Source organism: Balaenoptera ricei, chromosome 13 (assembly GCF_028023285.1).
Source record: "Balaenoptera ricei isolate mBalRic1 chromosome 13, mBalRic1.hap2, whole genome shotgun sequence".
Classification (NCBI taxonomy): Eukaryota; Metazoa; Chordata; class Mammalia; order Artiodactyla; family Balaenopteridae; genus Balaenoptera; species Balaenoptera ricei.
The window spans coordinates 7606679-7633646 of NC_082651.1; the positions used below are offsets into that span (position 1 = coordinate 7606679).

Below are 26968 nucleotides of genomic sequence, written 5' to 3' on the forward strand. Positions count from 1 at the left end.
ATATAATTTGGTGGGTGTTTTTTTTGAGGGGTGTGGGTGGAAGGGAGGCTCAAGGACCCGGTGATCGGGTTCCTGGGGTCCTTTGGCTCCGCCCCCTCCCACCTCCCCTCGGTCCCGGCGCCGCGCACACGCGGGGGATGGTGCGGGGGTGGTGCGGGGGGGGTGGTGTACGGGCGGCGGGGACGCGCACAGCCGGCAGGCGGCGCGCACGGCGGGGACGGCGGCGGGGACGCGCACAGCCGCGCAGGGGCGCGCACGGCGCGGACGGGCGCTAGGGGCGCGTGGGGCGGCGGCGGCCTCGCCCCCCGAGAGGGCGTCGCGCGCTCGCTTTCCTTCTTCCGGCGCCGCCGCCGCCGCCGCCGCCACATCCCGGGCCGGGCGGGCGGCGGCGCCGAGGCCTCCGGGCGGGCGGGCCTCCAGCGCTCCCCGGACGCCGGGACCCCGCGCGCCTCGCCCCCAGGCCCGCGAGGCCCGAGCCGAGCTTCGCCCCTGGGGCCGCGGAAGGGCCGGAGGACCGCGACAGGCTCCGGCTCCTCGGAGGGTGAGCTCGGGGAAGGGCGGGGGGCGTGGGGGTGAGCGTCACGTACTCCCGGACCCCGACTCCCACAACACCCCGGGTGGACGGGAAAACGGGGGGAAAACCGGCTTCTCTTTGCTAGCGACATCCCAGTGTGTTTTGGCGACTTGAGGGCCTCCCTAGTTCGTGGGGTTAAAGAGGAGAACCTTCATCACGTTAATTATGCAATGAGGCGGCGTCCTTGCTGGGGATGCTGTGATCGTGGCATCATTGATATTCGGTGATCCATAGTTCATTTCTTTCATCCTTGCCTGAGAATTTGCATTTGTAATTGGAGGCGGAAAGAGGAAGAAAATGTTCCACCTGGGTGCAGGGAGCAGGCAGACAGAGGAAGAGAGAGGCCAGGGAAGAAGGACCATGTGCAGCTTCCCTAAGTGCCCAATTAAGCACGTCTCTGGCGGGTGGGAGGGGAAAGGATGGTTGGAAATGCGTGTGTCCTGCCAGGTAGGCTCCCGGGTGCCCTCAGCTCAGATTTGGACAAAAGAGAGGCCTGTCAGAAGTTGGAGGTGGAGGCATAAATTTCTGCACTTCTGGCTGGGAAGATGAACCAGATCTTCCAAAAGCTGCCTTGTTATTTTCCACGTCTGCAAAAGGCAGGAAAGGGCCGGGCGCTGAGTGCAAAGCAGCGCAGTCAGGTTCTGGTTAGCTGAGCGGGAGGACTGTCATAAAGGGGTGTTTTGTCTCAAACACCCCAAGTCTGGGGCCTTGGGCCATAAAGAGTTGGTTATTGGTCAGTTTTCACTGCCAGAGTGAGAAATGTCTCAGGTATTCTTAAAACCAGGCAGCTCCGTTTAGCTCCAGGCTTATTCACTCTTTTCATTGACTGGGTTAAGAGGAAGAGACACGAAGAGGGAAATGGTCTTCTCTCTTTTTTCCCATTATAATTAGGGTAAAGTCCATCTTGGGTCCAAATGGGAATTTCAAGATGGAAAGAAAGAATCTTTCCATCTTTGCTTTTGACCCTCAAGGATAGAGTCTCCAAGAAATACCTAAGAGAAAAATTCTCTCCTTCCCTGGAATGGAAACTGGAGTTCTTGCAAAACTGAACAAAGAAAGGGAAGAATTAGTTACTATCCTGGGCAATTTGCAATTATATTCAGATCATTTTTCAAATACTTGAGGTTATACAGTAGAATAGAAACGGGGGAGAGAGGTGAATGCAGGACCTGAGAGATCCTAGAAGCCAAGAGAGTGTTTTGTCCTGATACAGGTCTGGAAGAATCTGCATCTTAATCTTTCCGTCTTTGTAACATGAAATTGCTTTTCTTTTTAATATTGAGTTCATAAGAGTAAAGGGAAGCATAGCTAGACTGCTCCAAGCATCCCAGACAGCTCGGGCTCTATTGTGTTTTAAATGAGTTGGATGTTTATTTTGCCAGGTAACTCTATTAAATCTGTGATCTCTCTAATTCCATGAGTTTGGCTTGTTTCCAGTTATTCATTCACGATATGACATTTGGCTAGAATTTACCAGGGTGTTAAAGCTTGAAGAAATACAAAACCCAGTGAACATCTTGCATTGAAAGATTTGATATCTTATACAGGAATCCTTTACCCAATATCAAACATATAAAGCAGGTATAATAGGATCTGATTATTTTTGCTCCAAAAAAATTTCATTTTTTCATACTAAGTTACAGGAAGAATCTTTTAAATGGCTAGCCCTTTTGGTACGTTTAGAATATTTATTCATCTGCCAAGCCATCCAAAGATAACCCCCCTCTGTAAGAGACCTGGCGTGCGAAATATACTTGAAAAATCAAAGTGGTTAACTGTTTCCCAAGTATAAAGCAAGTTGTGTTCAGTAAGTTGATCTCATAACCTTTAATGGTGCTTATTTGTTTTTTCAATCGTCCCGTACAGAGACAGGAGGAGCCAGGAACCTCCAAGGCAAAGCAGATACTGCAAGGAAATGTGGACCAGGCCTGAGAAGGTACGGAAGGGAGGTTGTGGACACCTCACTAGTTATCTGAGATCCATGTCACATGGCATTCTCCTTTCTTGCTCATATGGAGATTTCCAGAAGCTTAAACTCATAAATAGGAGTATGTACACGGATTCTTAGAAATGTTTTCTTAACCATGATCATGATAGGAGCACCCGCTTAGGCAGGGGGTTAGGTGAGCTGGGTACCTGCCGAGTGCAGTGCCTGGCTTGCAGCGACCCCCGAAGACGTGTTTGCTGTTCGTCACGATCACTCCTGAGAATCTGTCTTCACCTCCAGTTCATTCCCCAGCTGGCCAGAGTGAGGAGTGGCTTTCCATTCTGGTCACTAAAGGATGAGCAGTCATTCTGAGGTGGTCAATTGTAATGACGACGGCCAAGTAGACAAAGGAAATTTCTGAACTTAGATTGAGAGAAACCCTTACTATGAATTTAAAGCTCACAGTGATTGTAATAAGACTTTATATATTTTATAAAGTCATACGCAGCATTTTATTTTCGTAAGTGGTGATTTAATAGTTTTGTTGATTAGGGAACACATTTTAGTTCAAAATCGAAAGGGCTGGTGGTGGAGGGTCCCCGCTGCTCCAGCCTCAGCTGTCTCTTGTTTCCCTTCTCCCTGCCTGTCCTCCCAGGGTTACCGGGTCCTTGTGCATGACCAGATTCTTTTCGTGAAGTTTCCTTTGGTGTCTGGATAGGTTTTGAATGAATGTTTTAAAAACTGAACGCTGGGCAGGTAATCCTTTCCCCGGGGCACATGGGTGATGGAGGGCGGGGGTCCAGGAGTTTCCAACTCAGTAAAGGGCCCCTGACAAGGCTCTTCATCTGGGCCACTCCCCCGCCGTCCTGCTCACTCTGCGCGGGAGATGCCAGCCTCCTTGCTGCTTTGGGGATTCTGGGACCAAGCTCTTTGCCAGGTGCCGCGTGATGAGTCCCCTCCCTCTGTTTGAGCATCTTCTCAACATCGTCTCCTCCGAGGTGCCCCTGCCTCCCTTACCCTCCTGTGTTATTAACCGTGTCACTTAGCGCCTGCCTGGTGTGATCCTAGGCGTTAATGGCTCTATCTGTTTATGGCCTGTCTGCCTCTATTAGAAGCAAGCACCATGAGAGCAGGGCGGGTAGGTTGCTGTATCCCCGGAGCCAGGAACAGCTCCTGGCTCAGGATAAGCCCTTGGTAAATATGGCTGAATGGATGAATGACATTTGGGGAAAAGCTGTTTTTTGGTTTTTTAAATCTCCTCTCCTTTCTCTGTCTAGTTGTCTGTCCCTCTGTCTCCTTCACATTCAAGGAGTTGAATGGAGGTTAACTCCTCGGTTACCATTACCGATGTCTGCAGGGCCCCTCGTTTTGTTTACTTGTGGATGCCTTTTTAATTCCCTTTCCTCAGTCTCATTTCCTCTCGTCCACCCACATAAGAAATCACTGGAAAGGTCATCCTTTTCTTTCTTTGTGTTTCTGTAGAACGTGTATTTTTGGTTTCAGTGCCTGCGTTTTTAATTTACGTAAACGGCACTGTGTCATATATCTCATTCTATTTTTGCTGTATTTCCTTTGCACCACGGTTGTGAGATTTATCTGTGTGGTTGTGTGCACACTAGACCACGTCTAGGCCAATTGCTTTTAAAAAATTTTTAACTCTGTTTGAAACAGTTAAATGGGCTTATTTGCCACAGGAGACGTGAATGTGCACAGTAAAAGGAGAACTAGGAGAAAAACAAGTGGAACTAGGCAGGTGGGAGTCAAACTCTTCTGCACAAATTCAGAAGGATTGTGCTCTTGGGTAACAACTCGAACACGGGCAGCTGAGCAAAACGGATGCTTTCAAAAAGCATCTTTTTGAAAGCGCAAGGGAGGCCGAATTTGCACCAAAAGTTGGTAATAGTACCAGAGTCACTGTTAGTCATTACAAACATGTCAAATGTGTGCTGTCTTCCTTACAGTTTAGAGAGAGAGAAGCAGCTTAGGATTTCTTGCATGGTTAGTGGTCTTCCTGCATACCTGACCCTGCTTTCCCCATATGTCCATCAGTTCTTTAACCACCGCTTCTGCCTTGTGGGTTTTCAAAGAGCCAACCTTCTGGCTTAGTTTCAGAGCCTGACGTCTTGACAGGTGCAAATCCCACGTAACGATCAGGAGTAGGGAAGCTCTGCAAACCGTCAGGGTGCACGCTCAGGTTCACCCCTGTTAGCTGCAAGAGGCACGCTGGGAGTTGTCTTGGCTCCTTGAACAAGGGAGAGTTAATTACAGACAATGTCAGGCTCTTTAAAGGCTGCTTGTCACCTGGCTGCAGGGAGAGCAGTGGCCCTTCCAGAGCCGAGGAGGGAGGACTGAGGTGTCAGGCCCCAGACTCTGCAGACGGAAACAGTGCGCCTGCCTCAAGGCTGTCGCCCGTGGACGGGAGGCAGACCCGTGGGGAATGTGCTCAAGGAAGCACTGCAGATGGCAGATGGCGGGCAGGCCGGGAGGCGCTGGGGCTACAGGAATTCGGAATGACTTTCTTTTTGTTGAAAAAAAAAAAATGGGGGAAATTTTCCTGAGTTTTCCAAGGTCTGCCCAAAATTCTACAGGGGCTGGTTACCTATAGATGGGAGGGCTGGAAAGGAGAGTAAATGGGAACAGTGATGGAGGTCTTTATTCTAATCAGGCCTCTTGAAGCTGTTTATTCAGAGCACATGTAATTCAGATCCTCAGTAGACAGTCTCAGTTGACAGACACCCTTTTGCTACGGGTTTTCCTTCTCATACTGTAAAGAGGTGGTGGGAAGACAGCTGTTACGCTAAAAGGCCTAGAATCTGCGTTTTACCGAGTTCCCCAGGGGGCAGCGGGGGCAGTAAAAGCTGAGGAGGCCTGGGGGCTGGACCAGCAGCTCAGCCTGGCCGCTCACTGGCATCCTGAGCAGAGCTTTTCAAACTCGCCCAGATTCAGCCTCACACGTTTGCCTAGATCCTCCTCCACAGGTTTGCATTGTCTCTGCTCAGGTGTTCTTGGGGCCCAGGGTGTTGCTGTAGTTTTCAGAAGCTCCCCAGGTGGTTCTGATACACAGCCAGGACTGGGAGCCACTGCCCTAAACATAAGGTCGGACCCCTTAGCCGATGATCGCAGAGCAGAAACCCTGCCTGGCCAAGTGGACACACCCCTCCGTAGGATTCGTCAGAGCCTAGCCCGTCAGGTACTGTGGCTCTTACTGGTTCATTGGCTGGTTTTCAGAGACCTAGAGGGTGATGTGATGGGGAGCATTTAGCCCCTCTGCTTGGGCCCGGTCGGAACACCACCTGTGGCCCGTGGAAGTGACCCTGGGGCTGGGGCGTGGCTGAGCGGATCGCTGTGCTTGACACCTCTGACTCTGCTGCCAGAGAAGTAGTTTCAAGATGTAAGTCAGATCACCGTACCCCATCCCCGCTCGCCCCCAAGGCGACCGCTCCCCAGGGCCCAGCCTTGTCTGACCACGTCTGCCAGGGCTCCTCCCTGGCCGAGCTCGGGAAGCTTGTCCCTGCGCCTGGGCCCCCGTTTGTGGTGCTCTGCAGCCCGGTGCCTGGGTCCCCGCCCCTCTCCCCGTAGGTCTCTGTGCTGCCCCTGCCCTCCCTCTGCCAGGTCGTGGCCCTTGTGCTTTCCTCTCACGGCACCGCGTCCTCTGCCTCATCTCACGTCTTAGGTAGAGTATTTGGTGGCTGTGGGTCCCCCCGGTAGCCTGCCAGCTCCACAGGACAAGGAGCGTGTGCGTGTGCATGTTGGGGGGTGGGTTGGGACTCAGTGCTGTGTCCCTGCGCCTGTTTTGTAGGATGAATGAGGACACCTTTTCGTGATGAGCTTGGTAGATGATCGTTTCTCGGTTATCGTGTCCTTCGAAATATATGCAGGTGCACGTCTCCTCGTGTGTGTGTGTGTGTGTGTGTGTGTGTGTGTGTGTGTGTGTGTGTCGGATGTCGTAAGTGTAGAGATAGTGGCCCTGAGGGGTGGGGCTTGTGGAGGGGGCCCGGGCTTCAGTCTCACTGGTTCTGGTCAGCATGGGACTTGGAGAGCAAGTCCTGGTTCGTCTAACTTTTTAACCAGCTTTTACCTTGACAGCTTCTTCACTTGAGTCTGTGTATGATTTGTGAATTTTCTCATTATAGACCACGAGAAAAAATTAAGCGCTTAAAAACGGTCCATCTCTCCACCCGGCCGTACCACCGCATGTGCCCCCCTGAAAAGCATAATAAATAATGCAGTGTTTCCTCGCAGCCCGGGGGAAACTCGCCTCCCCTCTCCCCAGTCTGCCCTGCCTTCATCTGGGCTGGGACGACCAGCCTCCCAAACCCCTGCTGCTTCTGTGAGAGGAGCCGTATTTGATGTAGTGAAAGTGTCATCACCCAGATGGAGGGTATCTGGGGAGGGAGGGGAGCAGGGCCAGGCAGGGGCTCCAGCTCATTTGTAACCCTTTATTTCCTTTAAAGACTCAAGTACGTACAGCAGAACTATTAGAACTGAGCATCTGAAAACAAGTATTTGTTATATTATTCTATGTTTTAAATATTAAATCATTTTAAAAACTGAATTAAAAACTAACTAGTGAAGACAGAGATGTATTTCCTAAACACTCAGATACATATTGCCTGTCCATTCACCACATTCTTTCCTGGCTGGAAAAGTATTTACCATCCTTTGCCCCATTTTACAAAGTGGTAAGGAAACTGCTGTTGGTGGTAGTCAGGTAGGAAAAAAATTAAACAGCAGAAATAAAAACACCTGGGTCCGCATACGTAGGTGGTATTTTCTGTATTTTATTGGTTTTTATTATAAAATGGATATATGCTTATTACAATAATGTTTTTAAAATACAGAATTGTACGAAGTAAAAAATGACTCCACTCATCCTCTCAAGATTTTATTCTGTGCATCACACATATGTATGTGTGTTTGCGTGTATATATAATCACATACATTCACATGTATATATATATAATCCTTTTTAACTAATAGGATCATACATTCGATTCTGCAACTTGCCCTTTTTTGTTTACTGATGTATCTTGATACTTTGGAGCTATGTAATTGGCTTACTGCCTTTCAGCATTGTTTTATCTAAAATTTAGAAAAAAATTTTTTTGGACTGCAGCATTATTTCTTTATCCCCTGGTCAGTAGATTGTAGACATAGAACAGTAATTGTATGTCTATTCAAATGCATGTGAGCGCATGACTTATAAAATACAATTTTATTTTCAAGTAATAGTGAGGTCCTAGTAGCTTTGGGTTGTTTTCTAGTCTCAGTTAACGCATGTTAAATATATAAGCACTCACGTGGAGACTGGAGAAATACTTTGAGGTTGAACGGGGGCCTCATACTTTAGGGAGTTTGGACCCTGGGGTGGAGAGTTGGGCCAGGTGTCTTCTAAAGCACCTGCCAGCTCTCCTAAGTCTTCCCGGTAGTTTCTTGGTTGATGTCGTCATCCAGCAATAGCGAAGGTCACCTTGCGGTGCGCTGGGCCCTGTGCTGGCCGGGGTGCTCCAGCACGAGCTCACATGCCACCAGGGGAAGCAGAAGATTCAGGCTGTGGTGGGTGCCGGGAAGGAAGTGAAACTAGGTGAGGACGGAGGGCAAATCAGGGTGGCCAGCAGGGAGGGTTGAGCCTGCGTGTGCCGTGCAGCGGGGGGAGCAGGCCCTGCCTGGCCTTTACAGGGGCCCAGTGGTTGGTTGGTTGGTTGGTTGGTTGGTTTGGCTGCACCGCACAGCTTGCGGGATCTTAGTTCCTCGACCAGGGATTGAACCCGGACCCCGGCAGTGAAAGCACCGAGTCCTAACCATTGGACCGCCAGGGAATTCCCTCCGGGGCCCAGTGGCTGGGAGAGCGCTCCACCCACTCCCCACCCCCTGCTACCCGAGCGCAGGCCCCCGCAGTGACCACCACAGGCTGTGTGGCCTGGGCGGGGACCGCAGCGGGGCACCGGGGTCATGGGCAGGCCTGAGTCTGGTCTGCACTCTAAGCGCTGGCCGTATACTCTGCTTCCCAAGAGCTTTTGGCAGGGGCTGGGGTTTACGCACGCGGAGCTTTCCCGATGTGCAGCCCCATCACAATCCCCACGTGTCCTGGGCACCCTCCCTGCGCGGCCCAGGCGGGCCGTGAAGAGGGTGAGAGGCGGGTGGGTGCCTTGCAGACGCCCCCCCTCTCCTGACCCCGATGCCGTGGCCGGGCTTGGAAGGGGAGAGGGCTCTCTGGATGTTTTAGTGCAGTAGGAGTTTAGCAGAAGTCACTTTAGAAGTGGAACGTTTTGGAAATAAAATTGCCGTCTGGAAGAAGAAGCGGGCTGATACATTGTACGTTGCAGCCGAGGTGCTTTGGCAGCCTCTGTCTCACAGGGGCCTCCCAACACACTGGTGGGTATGCAGGCAGCTGTTCTGTCCTAATCTAGTAGGGGGCCCAGACAGCTCTTCTGTGACTAACCCCCAGACACCAACACGGAGAAGAAGGGACCAAATCCTGCCCCCGCCTCATCCCTGCTGCCCGGTGAAAGTAGCTGTTGCTTCTGACTTTAGATGAAAACCCAGGGTTAGGAAGGCAGGCGGAGCTTCACGACAGCGCAGGTCTCACTTTCCAAGCAGCCCAGAGGTAGAAATCCTGCCCCTAAGCCACCTGGCTTCCCGGAGGGCAGATGGTGGGAGCTGCATTTTCATGTCAGGCTGTTTATTCTTTGTCTTCCTACCTTTATCTGGAGGTGAACCAGCTCGGTGGGTGGACTCAAATTAGATCCCTTTAGAAGACTAGCTCGCATTGGAAAGATCGGATCCTTAAATCACAGAACCTCCCAAGCGCAGTGCCGAGCGCTGGCCTGATGCCTGGGTGGCGCCCAGGGGCGGGAAGCCCAGAGGTCGGCTGGTTGAGCCAGGAGGGAAAGCTGAGTGCCAGTGCCCAGGGCTCTGCCCTGCAGGGTAAGGTGTCTGTGTGAGGGGGGCAGCCCCCAGTGACTCCCCTGTGTCTGTGCTCACTCTGCCACAGCACAGTGTGAATCACCAGCCCCGGGCCACGCAGCACCAGGGCCTCTTCCTTAGCCTCAATCTTCCCGAGAACTGGTGCACAGACACAGATGCCTCTGGGCACGCTGTGTACCACCCACCTGGTGCTTGTCCGCTTTCTCTTTACCCGCTCCCCAGCCCACACTGGTCCCTCCCCCTGTTAGAAAAGGCCTGAAGCCGGGCTTCCTCGGTGACCGGTGGGGATGGACCCCACCAAGTGTCCCCATCTCGGAGAACCCAGCTCAGCGGACTCAGCCCTGAGGGGCCCTGTGCCCTCTGGGCCGTCTGTGCCTCCCTTGTCTCTAGAAGAGAAAAGCTATTAGCCTGGGCTGAGGGTCTGGCCTTTCTTTTCTTCTCTTCTTGGGCAGTTCACACTGTTAGGTGAATTTCTAGGTATGTGTCAGTTAAATAGGAAGGTCACCAATTTCTGTTTATAGAGGGTCTGCTCCAGGCCAGGTGGTCCTTTTGGTGCAGTCTCTCATTTAATCCTCGTGACCATCCTGGAGGGAGGAGGGTCTTGTCTCAGGGACGGAAAGCCACAGCTTAGGGTAAGTGACGCTGAGTCCCAGAGCTAGCGAGCGGTGGGGCACTCCTGGGCTCCGCTTTGTGCCACGTGGCCCCAGACGAGGCGTGGCAGAAGGGGACGGGGAGACTGCAGAGACAGGCCAGCTGCTTCAGGCAGTTAGAGGGGGAGCGGTGTTCCCCTCATTGGGTAGTGTTGCCAGATAAAATGCAGGACACCCAGGTAAACTGGGAATTCAGAGAAACAGCAGATAGCTTTTTAAAGTATAAATGTGTCCCACGCAGTACTGGGGACATAGTTATACTAAGTACTAAAACATGATTTGCTTACCTGGAATTCGAACTTCACGGGGCACCCCGTGTTTTCATGTGTTTAATGTGGCAGCCCTACCAGGGGACCCCGGGAAACATGGTGCACCTGGTGCGCGGAGACCTGAGAATGCAGGTGCAGGTGTGGGCTGGGCCGCGGGGGGAGCTCCCCGTCGCAGGCCGGAGAACCCCTTGCGGGAGGGAATGCAGGTCGCAGTGAGGGCCTCAGAGGCAAGGATCTGGCGTTGAGGCAGGAGGAAGGCCGACGCCGGGGCCCTCGTGAGTCCTGCCCGCCAGGTGCACGCAGGCTGCGAAACTGTCTGCCGTCAGCGCACGTGCAACAGACCAGCTCCCTGCTGCCCGGGGTGCGGGGGGGATGTGCGGGGGGGATGTGCGGGCCGGACACCAACCCAGCCCAGCATGGCCTCTCTCTCCAAGTGGCTTGGTTTGGCTTCAGGAAGCCCCGTGTTAAAGGTGACACGAAGCACTTTTTTGTCTCTCTTGCAAAGAATCGAGTGCGACTTCCGGTTCTTCCGTGTCCCCTGCAGCAGAGTGTAACCGTGTGACCCGCTGAGGACCCAGGTGCCCCACGTCACTCCCGGACAGCGACAGCCTGAGAAACGCCCACCCCCGAGGTTCCGCGCAGGCTCTGGCCGGCAAGTGGGCGGAGCCGGGACGCTCCGGGGTTCGTTTCTCGGGTTTCACAGATTCTCTACAGCTCAGTGGGTGTGGCCGCAGCTTGTCAGCGAGTCAGGATTTTAAACCCAGCCTGCTTGGAATCGCCTCAGGATGGCGTCTGCCCTCTGAGGATTACCCAAAGGTCCGGCCCGCGGCAGGCCCCCTCCTGCCCCGGCTTCCAGGCCCTGGCAGGTGCCAGATGCCAGGGACACAGTAGCCTGGGCCAGAAAGAGTCAACAGGCACCTCTGCAGAAGTGAAGTCTTATCACGTGTTCCAAGACCAAATAGAAATGGCTCCTTTCCGGTAAAGTGTTTTAAATTTTACTTAATTATCAACTTGATAAGTTGCTATTAATTAAAAATATGATGTTAAGTTAAATAATAAGTCAAAACACCCTCGGTATCAATAGACAAATTTTCAGAAATATTTGTATTGAGGCTATTAACTGAAACTGCCCATTCTTTTATTACCTTCTATTTAATTGATTTATTTGTAAGCAGCAGGGCCATTTTGCTTGTGTTTTCCAGGAAGAATCACTGAATGGCTGACATTTGACAACATGCACCACCAGTGGCTTCTGTTGGCCACATGCTTTTGGGTGATTTTCATGTTCATGGTGGCCAGCAAGTTCATCACGCTGACCTTTAAGGACCCTGATGGTAGGTACACCTCCTCATGGAGTGGATTTTGGCGAATTCAGACCTTTCTGTGGTACTGTTCCTGGGTACCTGCTCGGATGAGTGGTGACGCAGAATCAAGTGACTCTGACCCAGAAGGGACTTGGAGGTCATGGCGTCCAAATCCTTGATGTTGCAGAGGTTCGGGAGAGGAGGTGGATGGGGATGAAGGGGTCTTTCCCCTCGCAGTCTGTGGGTTTGGGGACCAGCCCTGCTTGGTGTCGTTGAGAGATGCTGCCTGTGTGCCCGGTGATGCTGCCTGCTGGTGGCCACGTGTTTGAGGGTCACCTTCAGCGCCCCGGAAGGAAGGTGGTCTAAATATACGTGTGTTGGGTTGTCCTCGAGGATTTTTTTTAACTCCCCTTGACCTGATGTAGGCGTTCAGATGAGGACATATTAAGAGCACGCAACCCAGCCTCAGAAGAGCTGCGTCTAGTTCGTGCCCTTGCCCTTTGCTCACCAGGGCCTTAGTATTTTTTCTGTGGAACGGGCGTGCTCCCTGCTCTGACAGCTCCAAGCCCGACCTGGGCACCGTGAGGCCCTGTGAGTGACCTGTGAGGTGCTGGGCACGAGTGAGGAGCTGCGGGGACGGTCATCTTGAACCCTGAGGCCACTCCTTCAGGGGCAGCATGAGGCAAGGCGCACGGGAGATGCTGAAAAGGCTCGTGAGTGGCCTTAGTGTGGCCTGGCACCGCCATCCTGATAGGGAGGAAGCGCACAGCATCTTTATCCTGCACGAGGCTTGGCATGTCCACCTGCAGGCGGTGGCCCTAGAGGAAGGGAAGTAGAAAAGGATCACACCAGTCGTTTTGCTGATTTACGCCCGGGGACTGCACAGCCCGTGCCGTTTGTGTGGCCAGCGGGCTCCGGGCCCTGCTCGTCCTGGAGAGCCCCCGGGGGTGTCCTCGGCTGTGCTGAGGCTGCCCAGTGCCCCACACCCCCTGCTTCCATCCTCCCCGTAGAGGGGCAAGGTTGGAAGGCAGATCTGCAGGCAGAAGAGGGAGGCGCTAAAATCAGCCCCCAGGGTGGTTCTCAGCGCCGCAGTTTCAGGTCAGTAACGTTATCGGGGCCCAGCTGGCTGTCACCTCAATCCTACCCTCATCTTCCAGGAGCCCAAGAGGCTTTCACAGCCCGGGGAGGGTGGAGTCACAGCTGCAGGCATCTGGGGTGGCCAAGAGCATCACGGGGTGTCACGGCTAATCACGGTCACACGGGGGACCAGGGCCGCTGTCAGGACAGCACAGGCCAAGTCTGGGAAGGTTGTTGGAATTTGAGCTGAGGATCTCAGCCCAGCCGTTTGCTGCTGGGCTGCTCCCCACAACAGCTAATGTCACCGATAGTGGAGACCCCTTGTCAAGAGTCAGAGCAGTGGTTCTTGTCCCCAGGGCACTTTATAATCCCATGGGGACTGTGTATACCTTCTGCTGCCCAGGCCCAGCAGAGACCAGGGGGCAGAATCTCTAGGCGGGGGGCCCAGGTGAGGACCACCAATGGGAACATGGCTGGGAAACTGCACAAGAAACAAAGCTGCAGAGAACATGAAATGGTGTCACTAAGTCTACACATTTCACTCGTGATTCCTTTAATGTCACCTCCTGGTAAGGGAGGCACTTGAAAGGCGAGCCATGAGGTTGAATTGTTTGTGGTTTATTTTATTGAAAAATGAGGAGTATATGTAATATATTTTATATTCCACACAAAATAATTAAATAAGACGTGTGCCTCTGAGTTTGTATATGATCTGGCAGTAGGGCCTCTGAAGAGCACCTCGCGTCTCAGGGGCATCTGATAAATGAGGTGTCGCTGCTGTGATGGGGCAGGTTTTATGCTGAGTGTTTGCAGAAAAGTGTAGAAGCTTGAGAAGGTTCGGGGAAGGGGAGCAGAAAGTGAATGGGTGGCAGGTGACCCTACAGAGAAGGATGAGAGGCCTTAGGGTGTTAAAATCTGCAGAGAGGGTCTGCTGCTGCCCTGGGGGCTCTCACCAGGGTCTCACCAGTGGCTCCAGCCCCATGAGGCGCGTGGTGGTCCTCGTGCCCTTGGGCGTCCCGCGTAGTTGCTGGGGTCCGTGCGTGGGAGCGCGGTGGCGGGGGGGTCCGTGCGTGGGAGCACGGTGGCGGGCCGCTCCTGGAGGGAACGTGAGAGCCAGAGCTCACCGGCCAGCTCCCCTTTCCCCCTCGGGCAGCACGGAGGAGCCGGTCTTCAGTGGGGATGCAGTCAGCCCTGCGTCATGCTGTGGACTGAGAGTGAGGACCGTACCCCTAACCCCTAACCCCAAACCCTAACTCTTTGTTGTTGGGCTCAAACATAACCCAGCCTTTCTCGACCACACAGATCTTACCTAATTGTCCCCAAGTCCCTGGCTGCGATCATGAAGGTGGGTGTCTGCTGGCTGGGTTCGGGTGCAGGAAGCGAGCTCACATGTATGGCGTCTTGCTGGTCTGGGTGACTGAGCAGGGAGCGGCCCCCCCAGAAGTTCAGGCCTCAGTCCCCTGGAGCACTGTGGCTCAGGCTTCGGCTCCCCTCTGTCTTGAGAGGCAGCTCACCCCCGCAGTGGATCTCGGGCTCCTGCAGGAAACCGAGGGAGGTTGGTCAATGTGTGGCCATGAGAGATTTCCTCATGTGTTGGAATCTATTTTACTCGCGTTCAGTGTTTTTGCTTTGGAATCAGAAGCCCACTGTGAACTGCCATCACAAGGAAGTAACTAGCACACAGTGGTGTCCCGTGCGGGGAAGTTCCATCCCTGTAAGCGGGCGGCACATCCATGGCCTCAGTGTTCAGGGAGCTGGGTGCCCGCCGTGTCCACGGGCAGCTCCTTCCAGCGCTGTCCCCTGGGAAGTGGGCTCTGTTCCAGCAGCCAGTTCTCACCTACCTGTTCTTAGTGAGTTCCCTACCAGCCAGTGGGTAGGAAGAGCACATTTGTCTTGAGCTGCTGTTTAAAGCCGTTTGTGTGTGTGTGTGTGTGTGTGTGTGTGTGTGTGAGAGAGAGAGAGAGAGAGAGAGAGAGTGATGGTCTCTCTTCGGCTCAGCAGTGAAGCCACAGTGAATCCTTTAACAGATTTCAGTGTCGTTTTGAACTAGACTTTGTCATAGGGAAATAAATCCCATTCAGTGGTGGGAATTTGATGGCATGGTGTGTTGAGACTTGAACTCAGAATTGACATCCATGTGAATCTGGTGTGTATGCGTAGACACTGATTTTCTTCCTAATCTTGTGCCTCAGCTCAGCTGCCAGCTGCTTAAGGTCAAAACCTGTGACGCGATGTCTGCACGCCCCCTGCCCAGCGTGTGATGCAGCGGTGACCCTGGGCAGCTGGACACACAGAGAGGTCAGGGAGCTGAGGGGATGCGAGCCTGTCTAGAAAAACAAGGCAGTATTGCACGTGGCAAATTTAAAGACATTTTGTAAAACAAATACAATGATGTCTATAAGGAAAGCAGCTCATATGTTATGAAGACAGCTGATGGTACCTACTGAGCAGAATCCTTGGGCCTGAAGCTGGCGTCTCGCCCCTGGGGGTCAGGGTGGGGTAGGGATCTGCTCTTTGATCACAGTGGTGACAGCGGCACCCGCTGAAAATACATGGTTGTCAGCAAAGCAGTGGAAAAGCAAAACCAAACCTAAGGTGTGCTGTCAGTTTTATTTGAATCTAGTTGAATTGGGTTCGAGGGGAGTTGGGGAGCAAATACCAGGATGTTCAAGGTAAAAAAAAAAAAAAGAAAAAGTTAAAACTTGGCGGACGAATGGCCGGCACGTGTGGCTGGAAGGTGAGCTGCCCCACAGCTCCCAGAGCCCGTTCTGGATGCTTCCGAGTGTGTGGAATCAGCGCTTTTCAGAAATTCACTGTTAAGTCAGTTGTTTAGAATTCAGGCTGCGTTGTCCATCTAAAATGTCATTAAGGAAGCTTAGGTTTCTGGGAACCCGTGCGGCCTGTGGAAGTGCTGCGCATCGCCGTGCTGGTCAGGGACGTTGGCACCTGAGGTGACCAGACAGGAGTGGGAGGTGCCATTTCCTGGAGCACGTTGGCGCTCGAAGGTGAGGCGGAGGAGGAGGTTGGACGCTGGCCTCTTGGCCCTCGGGTTGCGTTCCGGAGCCTTGGGGCCAAGGGCACTGCTGCCCCGTCTGTCTTCACACGGTGCATGGTGCCTCCTGTCCTCACGGCAGGTGCAGAGCAGCTCCTGTGCGCACCTGTGGTTAGGGCTGCATTTCAACGCAAACACAGGAAAAAGGAAAAAAGATTTCCGTGGGATTCACAGAGGTGTGCGGCCGAGATTTCTACTGGAGTCGGAGAGCTCAGAGGCATGAGAGATGGGTTATTATTATTATTATTATTTTAATTAATTAATTTTTTTGGCTGTGTTGGGTCTTCGTTTTTCTGTGCGAGGGCTTTCTCTAGTTGCGGCAAGCGGGGGCCACTCTTCATCGCCGTGCGCGGGCCTCTCACTGTCGCGGCCTCTCTCGTTGCGGAGCACAGGCTCCAGACACGCAGGCTCAGTAGTTGTGGCTCACGGGCCTAGTTGCTCCGCGGCATGTGGGATCTTCCCAGACCAGGGCTCGAACCCGTGTCCCCTGCGTTAGCAGGCAGATTCTCAACCACTGCGCCACCAGGGAAGCCAGTTATTATTATTGACGGGGCTCTGGGAGGATGGGTTTCTCCCCTCTGCACTGGGAGGACGTCAGGGTGGGGCTCGTTCGTGGCGGGGCTGGCTGGGGAGCGCGGGTGTTTAACAGCCAGACTGAAGGCGGGGAGGTGGCAGTGGAGCCTGCAAAGTGTAGGTAGTAATGACCCCAGAGGAGTTGGTTTTGATGTTTCTAACAAAGTGAAATGTGCCTCTGCTTGTGCTTTTTTATGCTGATTTCTGTGCTTTGCTTTGATAACTACTTTTTTATTCAAATTATGTTTCTAGGCTGTGCAAAATTTTGAGAGCAGTGTTTCTTTGATTGTAGAGATCTGACAGTTATCTTCAAATTCTGCCCGAAGGTTTTCCCCCAAATCAGTTTGTTGTAAATGATTACTCTGGTCTAGCGTTTTGTAAGACTCCTCTAGTCTAATTTCAGTTCCCATAAATTTCAAAAATAATGTGTAAGCACTAACTTGACTGCTGACTTGGCTTTTTTTCCCTAATTAAACTTTTAATTTTGAGATCGTTGTAGAGTCACGTGCAGTTGTACATAAGAGAGTCCGATGTACCCTTTACTCTTTTGCCCCAGTGTAACACGTTGCAAAACCACAGTGCAGAGTCACAAGAAGGGTATTGACAAGGATGCAGCCACGATGCACAACATCTCCATCACCACCAGGATCCCTGCAGTTGCCCTTCTGTAGCCACGCCCACCTCCCTCTCCCCATCCCCCATCCCCCACCCCTGCCCCCTCCCCCCTTGACAACCACTAATCTGTTCTCCTCTCCATCATTTTGTCCTTTCAAGAATGTTATATATGGTATATGACCTTTGGGGATAGGCCTTTTAAATTCAACATGGTCACCTGGAGATGCATCCAATTTATTGTGTGTATCAATAGTTTGTTCCTTTTTAGTGCTGAGCAGTATTCCACGGTACAGATGTACCAGTGTTTGATTAACCATTCACCTGTTGAAGGATAGCGGAGTTGTTTCAGTTTGGGGCTATCATAAATAAAACTGATGTGAACATTCGTGTATAGGTTTTTGTGACATAATTTTTCATTTCTCTGGGGTAAATGCCCAGGAATGCAATTGCTGGGTCATATTGTAGTTGAATGCTTAATTTTTGAAGAAACTGCTTCTTCTAGAGTTTCTGAGAGCTGCTGTACCATTTTATATTCCCACCAACCATGTATTAGTGATTCCTTTTTCTGCATCCTCACTAGCATTTGGAGTTTTCACTGTTTTTTGTTTTAGGCATTTTGATAGGTGTGCAGTGGTATCTCACTGTGGTCTTAATTTGCATTTGCCTGATGACTAATGATGTTGAACATCTTCTCATATGTTCCTTTTCCACCTCTAGATCCTCTTTGGTGAAATGTCTGTTCCTATTTCGCTCATTTTCTAATGGGATTGTTTACATTTTTTTTTTTTTACTGTTGAGATTTAAGAGCTCTTTACATATTCTAGATATGCCAGTCCTTGGTCAGACGTGTGGTTTGCAGATAGTTTCTCCCAATCTGTAGCTTGTCTTTCCATCCTCGTCATAGGGTCTTTGCCGAGCAAAGGTTTTAAATTTTGATGAGATTCAGTTTATCAGTTTTTCCAAAGATTTACTCCTATGCTCTTTAAGACGTTTTATAGTTTTTTGTTTCACATTTACGTGCTAATCTCGAATAAAGGGTGAGGTTTAGGGAAAGGCTCCTTCTTTGTCTGGGGGCATCCAGTTGCTCGGATACCATTTGTTGAAAAGATGCTCCCCCACCGCATTGCTTTTGCGCCTTGTCAGCTATCACTTGGGTGTGTTTGTGCGGGTCTCTTCCTGGGGCCTCTGGGCTGTGGCACTGATCGGAGTGTCTGCCCCTCCACGGGAAGACGTTTTAACCTCTCTATGTCTCCTAGCCTACAGCGCCAAGCAGGAGTTTCTGTTCCTGACCACTGCGCCCGACGCGGGGAGGTCGCTGAGAGAGACGCACTTCCCTGAGGAGCTGAAGGTGGGCACAGCCAGGCCGGGGCGCTGACGCCTCTGCCCATTCTTCCCTGGCGTCTCCCTCTCACCTGCTCACCCCTCCGGCCCCAGCGGGTCCCCCATCACAGGGAACAGCCTCCCCTCCCTCCCTGCCCTCATCAGCTGGTTTCCACTTACTGTCGTGCTCGGCTTTAGAGTCGCTGCTTCTGCACCTTTCCGCGTGTTTTTAGTGTCTGGCCGGGAGAGTCACGGTCGGTGGGCCTTGCGCATCGTGGGTGCTCTGTAGCGTTGACTGTGTTGAGTTCCCGCCCAGCCGAGAATGAGCTTTGTGATGGGTGGATTGGGGATGTTGGGCGAGTCGGGAGGAAACCGGGGGAAAAGATCTCTGCCCCCGAGTCCTGGGAATCCTGGAACTTGAGAGTTACGGGGCAGTGAGTCCAGCCTCCGGGCGGTGTGGATGAGAGCACTGAGGGTAGGAAAAAGGCTGATCATCCAGGGTCACGGGGCAGTTAGCAGCAGAGCCCAGGGCCGCTGACCTTCACCCCGTGCTCACCTTCCTTGACACTCTGACTCCAATTTCTCCCCAGGCTCCTTTTGCACGTAAATTCCTAATCGTTCCCCAGCCAAGGTGAGGGGCGCACTCCTGAGACCCCCTCCTCCCCCCGCTGACCCCTGTGCCGGGTCTGGATGGAAGGTTCAGGTTGCCCTCGTGCAGGAAGAAATGAGGTGAGGAGAGCCAGCTCTAAAGATGTTTATCAGCCCAGAATTAAACTCAGAGAAGGGACAGTCCTGCCCGTGAGCTGCACGTAAGGTCAACAGAAAGAATCCAGCAAAGTCTAGAGACTTTGGGTTTCTGACACCTGGGTTTCTGACATCACAGCCTTCCCCCCACAGTGCACGTGGATCTTCTCACCTGGTCTCGTGACTCCTTAGAGCAGAACCAGTGCTGATGGGCTCCCTCACCGGCTCACAGCAGCTAAACCACTGGTACCACTGACCTGACTGCCAGACAGAGGCCCTCTCCGCACCTGCAGCCGCATGTCGGAGAAACATCATTGTGTGCTCAGCCCTGAGGAAGTGGAATCATGGTTCCTGCCTTTCTAAAACCCATACTGAATGACCTAAGCTGTTTTCTTAAATTAATAAACCAGATACACCAATGTACCAGGTTATCTTCAAAACGGCCACCGTCTGTGTAGACAGTGGGTTCTGAGGTACAGTCCACATTCTTACACTCAGGTTACATGGAGGGAGAGCGAGGGGGCAGAAGCTGGCCTTCCCTGAAATCGCTGAATGGAGGATATCCTGCCGTTGCCAGGAAATCATGGGCCATCATGCCATCAGCACAGCGGCAGGCAGACAGCCCAGCCGCCCCGCGGTTTGTCCGAGCTGAGGATGAGGAGACAGGGTCAGCCGCCTCTGGCTGCACTGTGGTCCAGCGCATCCACGTAGCCTGAGCCCCGGGCCGCCGCGGTGACTCACGCCCTCCGTCCTGCTGCTTCTGTGGGGACAACCCCCAGGCTCCGGCCTCCGAGAGTTAATGCCCGGCACGCCCAGTGCTGCCAATGAAGCCCTTGTGCCCGTTTTGTCTCCGTTCCCTGCAGCTGACCGGGAAGGTGCTGCCGGGAGGGCGGCTCGTTCACCCCTTGGTCTATACGCAGCGGCTGGAGCTCGTCAGAAACGTGTGCAGGGAGGACACCCTGAGGAACCTCTCACACACCGCCGTCTCCAGGTTTGTCCTCGACCGGATATTCGTCTGTGACAAGCACAAGATCCTCTTCTGCCAGACCCCCAAAGTGGGCAACACCCAGTGGAAGAAAGTGCTGATCGTGCTGAACGGTGCGTGCAGCGCCCGGCGGGGTCCGTCCTCGCGGGACCTCAGGGTCTGCGGGGAGGGTGGCCGGGGCCAGGGCGGGGGAGTGGGGGGGGGAGGGCGGCCGAGAGAGGAGCCCAGGGAGGGCCGGTGACTCACAGACAGCGGGCTGGCGTTTTTCCCGTTCGTGTCCACGTTAGAAGTTGGCGGGGTTCACCCAGGTGCTCCGCACCCACGGTCAGGGCCTCCTGGCTCCCCTGTCTCTGCCTGCCCGGTTGGTCCCGTTGCTTCTCTTCAGTCCCTGCATTGATTCTCACGAGTCACCCACTCTGTCCTGGGAGGTCAGGGCTCCACACTCAGTGGGCCGTCCAGCAGCTGTCGTCACAGCTGCCCTCCTGTGCCGAGAAGGACCCGCACGCAGACACCGGTGGGTCTGGGGGCCTCCCCACCTGCAGTGGTCCCCGTCTTACACAGAGCATCCGTATGCGGAGGTTTAATCCGCCTGCTTCAGGAAATGTGGTGTTTACTCGGGGACAAATTAGGTCATTGGAGAGCGCCCTCATGCACCACAGGCTTTGATTCCTCACCACTCTTTTCAGACACTGTGTTTGTTGAAACTCCGATTACCCTGAATTGACCCAAGGTAATTATGGGCTCTGTCTTAAATTCAGCTTCGAAAGAAACATAGTTCCAATAGACAGCTGTGTGACTCCTGGATCAGGAATCAGACCTCGGAGCCCCATGGGACATGGCCCTGGGCTCTCCATCCCCCAGCCCCCCAGGCCTGCTGCTGCTCTCAGAGGTGGTGTCAGGGTTGGCTGTCATTTGGCCTCTTCGCTGGTTCGTTGGGGAAGAAAAGGGAGACACCCGCCTCATCTTCTGGTTATAATCAATGCACTTCTTGAGTAATCAGACAGTATGTTGGATTTTTGACATCGGCGAATGAGCTTACAAATCAGATTTAAAACAACAAATGTACAAAAGTCTTACAGATTTGCTATCACTGTATGACGCATCAGACTTTGAAGAAGAAGAACCCGTTGATGAGGGCGGGATAGAAACGGGAGCGGTTCGCCAGGCCATATGATAGGAAAAGGACAGTCCCGGGGCTGCCTTCAGCTGTCCTTAGATGCACCTGCATGGCGACAGGTACCAGAGCAGGTCCAGGTGCAGATCCACAGAGCTGGCTCTTCTGTTGGCCCCTTGAGAGCAGATGTGCATCTTGCTTGTTTTATAGCCATCCATCCACTGTACTTAGCACAGCGTTCTGGATCGGGGCTTAAATATTCTGTGGAGGCTGTGATCACTGCTTAGATGGCCCAACAGAGATCCTTCCCTGCCAGACTCTGAGTTTAACATGGCAGGGTTAACACAAAGATGCACATGAAGGGTTGCAGCGGCTTGGGTAGCACCCCAGCACAATGATGCTTTATTTTCCATTTGTCTAAGTTGAGGAAAGAGTGAAGCACCTGCCCAACCCTCCAACCCTAGGATGGGTCCCCCAGGTTCCACTCTGCAGGCTGGACCAGGAGCTGTGGCTCTCGGTCCTGCCCTGCCTTCTCCTCAGACACTCCTTGTCCTCCTCTGAGCCGTGCTTCAAATACATCACATCACTCCCACAGCATCAGCCTGACTTGTCCAGCACCAAACATCTTGGCCACTGCCAGTCTGGGATGCTGTGAGGTTACCTAGGAACCTCTTAGGCCCGGGCAATGTCACGCTGGGAGTGATGGGCCCGAGCCGGGGCTGCGGGCATGAATCAGCAGTGTGTTGTTGTTTTGGTTTTTTTTTAATTAATTTTTATTGGAGTATAGTTGCTTTACAATGTTGTGTTGGTTTCTACTGTAAAGCAAAATGAATTAGCTGTACGTATACATGTATCCCCTCTTTTTTGGATTTCCTTCCCATGTAGGTCACCACAGAGCACTGAGTACAGTTCCCTGTGCTATACAGCAGGTTCTCACTAGTTATCTATTTTATACGTAGTATCAATAGTGTCTGTATGTCAATCCCAATCTCCCAGTTCATCCCACCCACCCCCGCTTTCCCCCTTGGTGTCCATACATTTGATCTCTACCTCTGTGTCTTTATTTCTGCTAGCTGTGGGTTTCATGGTCCCACTTCTCTGGCAGTTTCCCCCAGTTCCAGAGCAGAGTCAGTACTGCAGGTTTCGGGCATTCTGCTTGCAGGCACTGATCTTTCTTTTGTGGCAGATTGAACCCGATTTAGGTGCTCGTTGCTGTAGCCGTTGGCTCCCTCCCTCTCCCTCCTCCTAACTCGTCTGTTCCCTCCAGATGGCCTGTGGATCACCAGAAGCTTTCCTTCACTCTCATCCTGCCCGCAGAAGCAGTTGAAATTCAAAGACCTAAACGTGGATACTGGGATGGCCCGTGGGGAACGCGGGCCCGGGCTTCGAGACGGGCATCTGTCTTTAGAGGCAGCATCCCCAACACGCCCTCTCCCTGTTTGCCTCCCAGGAGCCTTTCCTTCCATCGAAGAGATCCCTGAAAGCGTGGTGCACGACCACGAGAAGAACGGCCTCCCGCGTCTCTCTTCCTTCAGCGATGCAGAAATTCAGAAGCGGTAGGAGCAGGGGCGGGGGATGCCGGTAAAACCCCCCGGGCTCGGCTCTGTGCTTGGCGTGGTTCCCAGATGGCGCCAAGGGCTACTGGTTTGTGTTGGTGAGAGGCAGCCGGGCATAGGCCCAGCGTTCAGCGCATTTAAATTCACGTCTTTGTGAGAACTTCTGAATGTCTTCTCCACCCTAACCTTCATGCAGGCCATTAAAATGAAGGTTGCGTAACCGTCTTATAGAAATGAGTGGTCGTTTTTGTTCTGCTCTGATTTTGTTAAGTTTTATGGAGTTCTTACTGAATATGACCTTCATTTCATAAGAAAGGGATTTAGGTTGCAGGGAAACCCCACTTCATTTTTTCATTTTCTCCCAAGGTGTTACGCCTGCCTTCGCGGCAGCTGCCCCCGGGGGGTGGCGGGGTCGGCTGGACCCGGCAGAGGTGGAGAGAGACAGGCCTCACCAACTACAGCGAGGAGGGAGACTGGCATCGGGAAAATTCCTTAGCTGATTGGACAGTTGTCTTGGCAGCTGTGACATGGCCCCATAGATCGAGGTTTAAAAGGAACAGGTACATAATACGCTCGTCAGTGTCAGAGCACCGAATGATCTTTGACCTCCCTTGCTTTTCAGCTACTTGATTTTCATTGCTTCCGGCGTTGGTTACTCACTCTTGCCAACGTGTACAGCCTTAGAAGGCAGGTGTCAAATGCCAGGTCAGAGACCCTCCCGGGGGAGGGCGGTCCTGTCACCCCCGTAAGCAGCGATCCTGCGGGGCTTTGTGAGAGTAGACGCGCTGAGACCTGCAGCGCTGAGAGGGTCTGTGGCCTGGGTGAGCGCACGGAATCACAGCAGTGCCGTCGTCGCTCTGTCACTGTCGGTACAGGCCCTTCACGGGGGTGCCCCTGCGCCGCCACCCCCCCACTGGCAGCTCCCCCAGACCCCCTTCTGCCAGCTGGAGCCTGGAGCCTCACTCTGCCTTTCCTCTTCCCCCCCTACTCTGCCCCCCATTTTCCTTCCCCTGGAAATTTTGAATTGAGTTTTTAAAGATGTACCCTTAGAGTCATTCTCAGCCCTCAGCTGTTCCTAACTCAGTCAGGGTTCCTGCCCTTAACGGTTTTCTGCACAGGAACAAAACTTTTAAACATTCCTGAAGTTTCAAACTACTCAAGTGAAACAAAACATGGGTTAAATAGATGTCTTCACAGCAGCCCCGAGGGTGATGAGTACTGTGGTCTTGGACAGTTAAGGTCTCTGAGCCTCCATTTCCTCACCTGTAAAATGGGTTCATAACAGGATCTGCTTCCAAGGGTGGCTGTGCGGATTAAGTAAGAGCCACATGCAGTGCACTTGGCACAGGGCTCAGCCTGGTGGCTGCCACTGCTCCAGCCATCACGCTTCACTCTTCCTCACAACCCACAGCCAGCACCACCAGCAGCATCAGGTTAACTTCTTCATCTTCATTTTTTTCCCTTAGCTTGAAGACATACTTCAAGTTTTTTATCGTAAGAGATCCCTTCGAGAGACTGATTTCTGCGTTTAAGGATAAGTTTGTTCACAACCCCCGCTTTGAGCCTTGGTACAGGCACGAGATTGCCCCTGGCATCATCAGGAAGTACAGGAGGAACCGAACGGAGACCAGGGGCATCCAGTTTGAGGACTTCGTGCGCTACCTGGGTGATCCGAACCATAGGTGGCTGGACCTTCAGTTTGGGGACCACATCATCCACTGGGTGACATACGTGGAACTGTGCGCACCCTGCGAGATCAAGTACAGCGTCATCGGTCACCACGAGACCCTGGAGGACGACGCCCCGTACATCTTGAAAGAGGCTGGCATAGACCACCTGGTGTCTTACCCCACCATCCCCCCGGGCATCACCGCGTATAACAGAACCAAAGTCGAGCACTACTTTCTGGGCATCAGCAAACGAGACATCCGGCGCCTCTATGCACGGTTTGAAGGGGACTTTAAACTCTTTGGGTATCAGAAGCCAGATTTTTTGCTAAACTAATGTGTAGGACTGTGAGTTCAAGTATCTTTGTTAGACCAGAGGCTAACCAGGTGGAGATCTGGGCACAGAAATGACACTTTGCTCTGTCACGCTCCCCCTGAACACTCCTCAGTTCCCGTGGACCTGGGTGTGCCTTGGCCAGTGAAGCTGGACCCTGACCGTTATGACCTAGTTTGGACAGAAGGTGCCCGGCGGGCCCTGCCCCCCTCCCCCCCCAGCCCCAGTGCCATCAGGCCTTTGCTCTCCTCAGAGGGGAAAGAGACTAAACATTTGCAGTCGCACAGACGGGAGGAAAAATCATACAGCCTCGAGTCACCTCCCTCGGTTGTCAGACGCCTGCAGCTCCCCCAGACGGTGGGGCGGTCCTGCCTGTCCCCAGGGGATTGTAGACATAGCACCCAGCGCTTTCAGGAGAGATGGAAGAGCCAGTGGTCTGCACACATCCCAGGGGCCGAGATAGGGTCAAATCTGATTAATTACACCTCTGGGTTTCATCTTGGCGCCACTGTAATCACAGAGGCAGACCCTTCTTTCCATGACTGTTTTGTTCTGAGAAGTTCAGGGATGACTCGAGGGCACTCTCAAGTAGTCCATCTCTTCAGAATACCTGCCTGTATGCTGCTGGGCCAGACTTCCAGACCTCTGCCTGCCAAGTGATTATCTCATTCAGCCCAAGAGATCCAATTTTGGAAAGTGAGGGGAGTGTACATTCTTCCCACCTGAGGAAGGGAACATCTCTGGGGACCTTAAAGGGAGCCTGGGAAGAGGCAGAGCTGGCCGGGTGCTGGAGCTCAGGCTGCCCTGGACTTGGGCACGTCCGCCCTGATGACTGTCTGCCTCTTGTCTCTGATGGTCCCGTGTGGATGGGCACGGGGGGGGTGCCCGTGGGCATGGGGGGGGGGGTCTCCACCTATCTCCCCCAAGGCCAGGCCCTCCTGGGGGCCAAAGGCAAGCACAGGCAACAGGCCACTATTGCCCAATCAGTGCAGCTTACACATTTCAGTCTCCTTGCGTCTCAGCAAAATGCGCACCACTGGACCCATTTCTGATGATGCCGTCATCCTGGACTGTAAGTTGGATAATCAAGTTCACCAGCAATAAAATCCTGGGCCGAGGCAGCCCCAGTAACGCACCTTCCAGGCGCTGAGGAGCAGCCCACGGCTACCATTTCAGATGCCGTCCGGCAGCGAGGCCCCTCGAGATACGGGAGAGCTTCCCCGCGAAAAGCCCCAAGCGCTCAGGCTGCACTGCGCCCAGGAGCCCGGCTTTTCCTCGGGCAGCCTCCGCCGTCCCTCTCTCAGCGTGGCTTCCTGAGTCTGTAAATGTGAAAGTAACATGAAATTAAAAAACAAAAAACAAAAACAAAAACACGTGCCAACCTGACGTGGGCCGCGGTTCCAGGGCAGGTGCTGCGTGGACGCGACGTCCCCGAGGCCTGGCGACGGTGAGGGGCACGCGGGCCTGCGTGATGGCTGCGGGTGAGCCGGCGGTGGAGGAGCGGGGCTCACGTGCCCGCCCGCCACGCCGACCGAGGGGCAGGCTGCGTGGTGGCCCGTCACGCTCTGCTGACACGCGGAGGCTGCAGGATCCGCCGTTCTTCCGTCACGTTTCAGCAGCGTCTTGTGGAAACCATTCCGCACCGGATGCAGGAGTGCCTCCGTGGGGCGGAGCGGAGCTCATTCCCAGGGGAGACACCTGGCGGGGCAGGGGGAGGAGGAGACGGCAGCTAGAAAGGGCGACCCCGCGGGAAATGGGCAGGTGAGCACTCAGAAGGTTCGAAAAGAAACAGAAGAAGCAACTCTGCCTCCAAGAAGCGGTCTTAAGGCAGGGAGGGCAGTTCCTGAATTCGGAAGTTTAATAATATTAGGTTGACTTAATAGGCTTGTGTCTTAGGTCGCTTTTCTCTTACTGGATTTCTTTTCTTCTCACGCATTTTAAGTTTCGTGGGTCTTACGTTGGAAACCGTTAACAGTGAAATGCCCAGAGCCGAGGCGAGATTTGGTTTCCCTAGTGCTGAGTGCACACAGAGATGGCAGATCCCCACATGCCAGGGGCCCAGGTGGCTGTTTGGGGGGTGGGGGGGGAGGGCGGGGAGGGTTCCCGGGAAGAAGAACCGCCGACCGGGGACAGGGTCCCAGAGGGTTACTGGGGGATGTTGGTTTCCCGTCCGCTCACACTCTACCCCTCACCACACCCCACCCCCACTTCCCCACTCAACCCCAGCTTAGCCCATTTAACTGGAACCTCCGGAAGCAGGTAACAGCAGAAAGCGGGACG

General features: G+C 53.3%; 1 protein-coding gene across 6 annotated transcripts; it reads left to right on the plus strand.

The window, feature by feature from the left end:
- The first annotated feature begins 271 nt into the window (after positions 1-271).
- On the plus strand, positions 272-26568 carry CHST10 (carbohydrate sulfotransferase 10). Of its 6 annotated transcripts, none has more exons than XM_059942748.1 (8): positions 272-541; positions 2441-2510; positions 10853-11325; positions 11550-11681; positions 18225-18316; positions 19896-20130; positions 22399-22687; positions 24154-26568. In XM_059942748.1, exons 4-8 carry the CDS (start codon positions 11582-11584, stop codon positions 24689-24691), a joined length of 1254 nt encoding a protein of 417 aa, XP_059798731.1. In that variant the 5' UTR covers positions 272-541; positions 2441-2510; positions 10853-11325; positions 11550-11581; the 3' UTR covers positions 24692-26568. The 6 variants fall into 6 exon arrangements, with proteins under 6 accessions (XP_059798731.1, XP_059798735.1, XP_059798732.1 ...); XM_059942752.1 differs by having other exon boundaries at positions 22582-22687; XM_059942749.1 differs by having other exon boundaries at positions 10853-11028.
- The last annotated feature ends 400 nt before the right edge of the window (positions 26569-26968 follow it).

Excerpts from the sequence above, each read along its gene's own strand:
- CHST10 (XM_059942748.1), top strand. The coding sequence starts at position 11,582 with ATGCACCACCAGTGGCTTCTGTTGGCCACATGCTTTTGGGTGATTTTC. Across the intron at positions 11,682-18,224 it reads GACCTTTAAGGACCCTGATG|CCTACAGCGCCAAGCAGGAG; the intron begins GTAGGTACACCT and ends TATGTCTCCTAG. Across the intron at positions 18,317-19,895 it reads ACTTCCCTGAGGAGCTGAAG|CTGACCGGGAAGGTGCTGCC; the intron begins GTGGGCACAGCC and ends CGTTCCCTGCAG.